The 6,964-nt window shown below is 35.4% G+C and overlaps 1 protein-coding gene across 1 annotated transcript; it reads right to left on the reverse strand.

The window, feature by feature from the left end:
• Positions 1-669: 669 nt before the first annotated feature.
• On the reverse strand, positions 670-5,075 carry ptcd2 (pentatricopeptide repeat domain 2). The gene is made up of 10 exons (XM_061061535.1): positions 4,819-5,075; positions 3,799-3,891; positions 3,577-3,706; positions 2,628-2,745; positions 2,415-2,493; positions 2,196-2,287; positions 1,959-2,072; positions 1,777-1,851; positions 1,574-1,687; positions 670-1,227 (listed from the first exon to the last, which is right to left on the reverse strand). The coding sequence occupies exons 1-10, from the start codon at positions 4,946-4,948 to the stop codon at positions 1,009-1,011; spliced, it is 1,164 nt and encodes a 387-aa protein (XP_060917518.1). The 5' UTR covers positions 4,949-5,075; the 3' UTR covers positions 670-1,008.
• Between the last annotated feature and the right edge of the window lie 1,889 nt (positions 5,076-6,964).

Raw genomic sequence — 6,964 nt, forward strand, 5'->3', positions numbered from 1 at the left:
ATTTATTTTATATTTCTGCAATATCTATTTATATTCTGTTATGCTACTACCTGTAAATAACTCCTACCATACATTGCCCATCCTACCTGAATGAGAGTTCCTTTTTCTTTTTTTTTTTCTTCTTTTGTTGTTTTTAGCTGTAGATGCACTTTAAGGTGAAGCCAAATAATTTTGTAAGACTGGATTGTAAGGCTTACTTCCTAAATTGCGTCTCATTTATCAATCCAGTATCTTAGCTTGTTGCCAATCAAGTTTTTCCAGGAATTAAAAAATTGCATCCTGGCAAACTGGTTACACACCTTTTGCTGATTCTTCAGTACGAGTACTTTTTTCAACAGATAGAAAAAGTCATTGGGAGAGCTGCAAACTTACATAAACATTGTTTTTTTTTCTAAATGAATTAACTGTGGTTAGGAGCTCCAAGACGTCAAACATTAGTGTACTAGTGAAAAATATCTGAATAAGTTTACAAATAATATTTTGAAAAAATTGACAGGTTAAAACCCACACAACAAGCACTCTGTATTTTGTCCCACATCATTAGTTAAATGTGCTGCATTTACTGGTCAATGTGAAAACAAAAACAATGCTTTGAGGTGGATAAAACATAACTGATTTAACTCACAACCCTGATGAGCAAAGCAACAAAAAGAACCCTTTTATCACAAGTAAATATTCCATTTATCTTTAATCACCCATTCACACTTCTATATACAACATAATCTTCTCAAAGCACTTATTGCAAGAAAATCCATACTGGTTTATATGATGTTACAGCTGTGATTTTCTCACAGCAGCCTTTCTATTGAAGTACAAACATGACTGGTGTTTTAAATTCCGGATAGAGACAGGACAAATGTCAAATGTATAGAGGGAAGTCTGTAAGTGCTTTGAAGAGGTAGATAAGGAATTTATCAAAGTCAATTCCAGCCAGTCTGTTGTTTTTTTTAACCATTTGTTCCAGGTTTTTTACTATAAAGCAGGCTTTTGGATGGCACACAGCTCCTGTCACTCTAACATCAGAGTTGAATTTAGAGGCTTCAGACTTCTGCTTGTTCTTCTCTCCACCGTTATCGGTGACGGTTTCCTCTTCCCTGACGGTGTGTGGCAGAGCATGTCATCCAGGGTCTGCTGGGTCACCTGATTGGCTCGCTCCAGCCGAGTCACTATCTGCTCCACTTTCATCATTAGTGGTCCGTCCTCACTCTGACTGCGCATCATATCTATCTGAAAAGGGAGACAAGAGGCTGCTGAACTACATCCTTCAAAGTACTTTTGAAGTCACTGTTTTAATTATTCAGAGTTGTATCTATCTCCACACAGTCATTTCGGATCAACAATCCCAGTAAAGGATACCTTAAACCTTTTTATTTTTAAGCGAGGTTTGCTATATTACTTACATAAAACCTTATAGAAATTCATAAACATTCTTCCCAGCACAAAAGTAAATTGAATGAACAAATTATCTGTCCCTCTAGCTAGCTTATCATTTTAAAGTTGTATTTATTTGTCCCGCCCCTCCCCCCCCAAGTATAAGTAAAATCTAGGTTACTGAGCAAGATGTCTGACTTACCACCTCCTGAGAAAATTCAGGCTTCTTCACAAAAGACGGACTTCTAGACAACATGGCCGCAGACAGGATGGAGACAGCATCTATCAGTGCTCCTGACATTATCCGTAGTACAACCTGCATCACAATGAAAAGTAAAAGATGAATTATCTAACAACAGCCGTAATAAAAGGCCATCCTCAGAAACGTACTTGTTACAGCCTTACCTTTAAATTCTGGGATAACCTGCTGTCGGTGTTCATTATCCGAGAGTACAGTGACTGTGCCTTTTTAATGTCATTCTTGAAAGTAGGAAGAGACAGAACAGCTTATGAGTCATTTTTAACATTTATTTTTGCAGCATATTTCAGATTCACGAAGGGAACAGAAAAAAAAGAATATAACCCACCTGTCTTAATGCTAATGCTACAGCGAAGCAGTAAGCATGTCTGGGGAGGGTGTTCCCCTTGGTCTGCCCCTCCTCTAACAAAGCGCTGCAGATCCTATAAGACTCTGGTGTGTTCTGACCAACATGAACAGAACAAAAAAAAATGACTGACTGTAAAGGTCATAATGTAATTTCCCCACACATCTAACTCTTGGGACTGCAATGTTTACATGTATTTATCACCAACATGTATTTTACCAGTTTGTAGAGGGTTCCACAAGCCAGTATCGTTGTGTCCTTGCTGAATATTACACCTTGGCTTTTCATGCTTCTTAGTACCTCCAGGGCATCTACAAAAAAAAAACCAAAGGCTTCATTGGCACAAACGTTTCAGACAAAAGCACCAAAATATAAGATGATAAAATAGTTGGTAAACATATTCTGAGGAAAAGACTTGAAGGATAATCTGTTACTTGCCTTCATAAGAGCCTTTTGTGAACAACATATCTATGGCGATGTTAAAGGAGGTCGCGTCCCTGAAAAAGCCTCTCAGGTTCTGTTCAAACAGGGTTAGAGGAAATGTTACCGAGTCCAAGTCTTCCCCTAAAACAAGTATCAACATTTCCTCTTGTATCCAAATGTACGGTGTTAATATAGTCACAGTTTAGTTATAGCTTAATCATGTGTTACCTTGTCTGTTAGTGTAGCAGCAGCCAAGTCCTCCATACCCAGCTCATAGCACTGTCTCATGAAGAGAGGCCCAAACTTAAAATCTTCAGGAAGCAGGTTCTGGTTCTCTGAATGATACCTTGTGAAAGCAAATCGAGGGATCACCTTAACACAGTTCAGCTGACATAACAACTCGTGAGGGCCAGATGCATTTTGAGGAGAATTGTTTTGCTAAGTAAAGTGCCTAAACCCTGAATACAAAGCAAACCAGATTATTTAAACCAGTACAAATGTTTTATTAATTCCTACATCTAATTTCTATGTTGTTTTTCCAATTATGACTCACTGTCAGGCTAGATAGTAAAAGAAAGATGCTGTTCATTCTCTATGTATTTGTTTATGTTATACCAAAAGCCTAAACCTGAGCCATCCCATACAACATGATAGCAATTGTACAGCATGCTGTTAAAGTCCTCATGAAATGAAAAATACATGTCCATCACGCTGAAGTCGGAAGAGCGACTTCCCAACTCGGAAGCTTGGACAACCCGAGCAGCACATGAATGCAGCAATACTCTCAAAGTCCCCTTTTATGAGGACTTTAATGAGTTTATTTAAGGGGTTTTGGAATAGTGGCCTTGCCCAACTCGCAGGTTAAGACATCCAAATCTCTTTCAAGAAGAAGTGGCTAATTTAGACTAGAAAGAGAGGCAACAACCAGACATTTGTTTACAATAGGATATTGCAATTAGACCTGTAAATATCAGACAACAATCTGTGGATGTTTACTATTACTGGGGTTATTGCAAAGAGACTGTTTCTGACACTGTGTGACAGAAACCATTTATAAGAGTGTAAAAAGAAAGTGTTCCTAAATCTTGCTGATTTGACGTTCAGTTATTTGTGGCACTTACTACAATACAAAAACCCTGTTATGTTTACATAACTGATATTAGAGTTAACACTTTACCTGTGTATAGCATCTTTGGCTATCACCAGGTCATCTGCAGACTGGCACAAGTGAAGAAGAAGCTTCAGCTCGTCTCTTAATATCATCTCATTCCTTTGCAGCTTCTGGTGAAATAGCTCAAAATAATTTCCTGCAAAGTAAAGTAGAAACATGAGCTTTGAATAAACCTTGAACACATGATACAAAACGGCGGCTTGTATCCAGGGTCAAGAACTACTTCACCTTTTGATTTATTGGCAAGGTGTGCCACTGCCAGCTTTCTTTGCTGGAAGTCTTGTAGTTTGATAATATCTTCTGACAAGAGATGCCTCTTAGCTGCAAAAGAAAAGTTCTTTAGATGCCAAAAGTATGCAAATGTTCGAGTGGTTAAAGCGAATGGCGATATAGTCAGAAATCACCATCGGGCAAAACAAAATAATGAGAAAAGCTTGTACCCTTGAGGTAAACGTAATGATGTCATACAACTCAAAATATCATTGGAACAAACCTTGCAAGAAAAGTAACGTTAAACTAACGTAGGTAGGTTTTTATAGACTGCTCAAGCAACTACTTCACAGTTTCTTTACACACATAAGACTTATTTACAAGATTCAATTCAATTCAATTCAAAAAACTTTATTTGTCCCTGGGGGGGCAATTCAAAGGTACACAGAGCAGGAAATTAACAACAGTGCAAGTAGACGAAACATTTCAACCTAAATATAAAGTGTCAATTTAAACACAACTTAAAGCTTAAACTTAACTTTAAAAATACAAAATATAAAAAGAGTAGATATAAGTGGACAGTGATCGGACTGACAGATATAAACAGATGTAACCATAACTATGTGCAGTAGTGACCAGATGTAAACAGAACTATGTGCAATAAACGAGAAATAAATATATATAAACAGAACTATGTGCAATAAACGAGAAATAAATATATATAAACAGAACTATGTGCAGTAAACGAGAAATAAATATATATAAACAGAACTATGTGCAGTAAACGAGAAATAAATATATATAAACAGAACTATGTGCAGTAAACGAGAAATAAATATATATAAACAGAACTATGTGCAGTAAACGAGAAATAAATATATATGTATACAGAACTATGTGCAGTAAACGAGAAATAAATATATATAAACAGAACTATGTGCTATGTTGGTGTAGCTTCTCTGACTTTTAACACGCCAGCTTAAATGGTCACATGTAGTATCAGACAGCCGGATAGTCACGGAGTTTTTGTCGTATTACCTACTATGCAGCCTCCAATCAAGCCAGTCTGTAAAACACCACAAAACAGTCCTTTTGAGGGTTCACGTACTAACGACCGACAACATGTAGATATTCTCGCCAGCGCCATAGTGTCCACTGACTGTACCATGCACACGAAAACAAAGGGGAGGCTACGTCATCGATGTCGTTGGGATAGAGTTCAAAACGCTAATAGCTATCGAAAATATATTGAACCTTAGTTTAAAGTGGAATTAATTAATATGTATTCAATTCGAGTGGTGTATGTGCGTGTGGCTATTTGTTTGTGTTTAGAAATACGAAGGAATCAATTGGTATCGTTCAATATGGCGGCGCCCTGTGATCCAGTGCAGAAATAAGTTGCTGTTATGCTTTAATTCACCATTTCTAGTGCCAGCGTCACTTATTTCTGCAGATTATTTTTTGAACTCCTCGTTTTATATGACTGAAAAAAAGAAAACCTTTTTTATTTCTAAGCAACAGTGCATCGACACCTTTCATCCTACAGATGGTGGTGTTGTACTGACAACAACTTCAAACCTGTCTGATGAGTTTCCTGCTGTCAGGATGCTTCATAAATATTTGGAAACGCTTAGACAATCAATTTTGGCAGTGTTTATATATCCGTTTCGTATGGAAGCCCATTTCCGCCAGTAAAAAAAATAAAAATGAAAATAATAAAGTCTCATAATTTCAACTTTTTATCTCATTATTTTGACTTTTTATCTCATTATTTGACTTATCTCATTATTATGACTTTATATCTCATAATTTTGACTTTTTATATCATTATTATGACTTTATATCTCATTATTATGACTTTATATCTCATAATTTCGACTTTATATCTCATAATTTTGACTTTTTATCTCATTATTATGACTTTATATCTCATAATTTTGACTTTTTATCTCATTATTATGACTTTATATCTCATAATTTCAACTTTTTATCTCATTATTATGACTTTATTATTTTCATTTTAATTCTTTTAACTGGCGGAAATGGGCTTCCACAGTTTCGTATTCAATTAGCCTACCAAAGTTTTTATGTCCTTCCAAAGTTGAGTGAAATTAATCATTCGTAAATGTTTCATTGTTAATAACCCCAAAAGGCTTTCCTCGGATTGTTTTGAGCCTTTAAACTGGTAGAAACGACTTGTTATACCTTGCTATTAAGTTTATCAATAGAAATGAATATAAAATGTTCAGTTTAAATTATATTAATGTTTTTGGTTTTTGGTTTATTTGGGTAACTTTTGTTTGACTCAAAAATAGTCCTTTAAGAGGATCTTTATTATTATTTGTAATTATGAGTGCTCAATCTTGTCTATCTTTGTATTCAAAATATTTTTTGCAAACATTTTAACTTCTTAGAACACAGCAGTAAAAATATGGATTTAGCTTCATATTTATCTAATCTATCTCTGATCTACCTCTACACTTCCATCGAGATAATTTAGGGTCTCCTCTGAATTTGGCACAAAAAAAAAATCCAAAACATGTTTTTTAGATTAGTGTTTAAATGTAGTGACACAGTTATCAGAGATTACAAAAGGTTAAACACAAAAACAACACCCAAAAAACTGGAACAATTTATTCATTAATCTATTTATTGATCCTATGTTTATACTGCATGCAGTGAATTTAAAAATGACCTCCTATCTTCATTAGTATAGGAGTCCTTAGAGCCAAACCTGCCATCCTGGTGTACCCGTTGACCTACAGCATTACATAACTAAGGACTTACTGTACATCCTTATGAAGGAGTTCTGCTGCATCGGCTCTGTAGAGATGAAGTTGTGACCATAAATTATTAATTCAGCTATATGTGGAAATATTTTCATTTTCATTTTGACCACTTATAACCATGCAGATTTTCTTTAAAACGATCTTTAGTGTAAGAACTTAAATGGACTTTATTTAGACATGTTAGTCTTTTTTTTGTTTATCTTGCATAAATGTACACTATGTTGCACTATGTATTAGTGACTTTCATAATATGATTAAATGTCCTTTTTCTTGTTTCTCCATATAGGGTTTAATAGTAAGAAAGACTACTGTGGACACGCATTGCTAAACCAACAGAATATTTGAAGACGTGAGTTCAACCCGACCTGCTAAAAAACATCACACTGATCAAGGGG

The sequence above is a fragment of the Labrus mixtus genome, chromosome 17 (assembly GCF_963584025.1).
Source record: "Labrus mixtus chromosome 17, fLabMix1.1, whole genome shotgun sequence".
Lineage (NCBI taxonomy): Eukaryota > Metazoa > Chordata > Actinopteri > Labriformes > Labridae > Labrus > Labrus mixtus.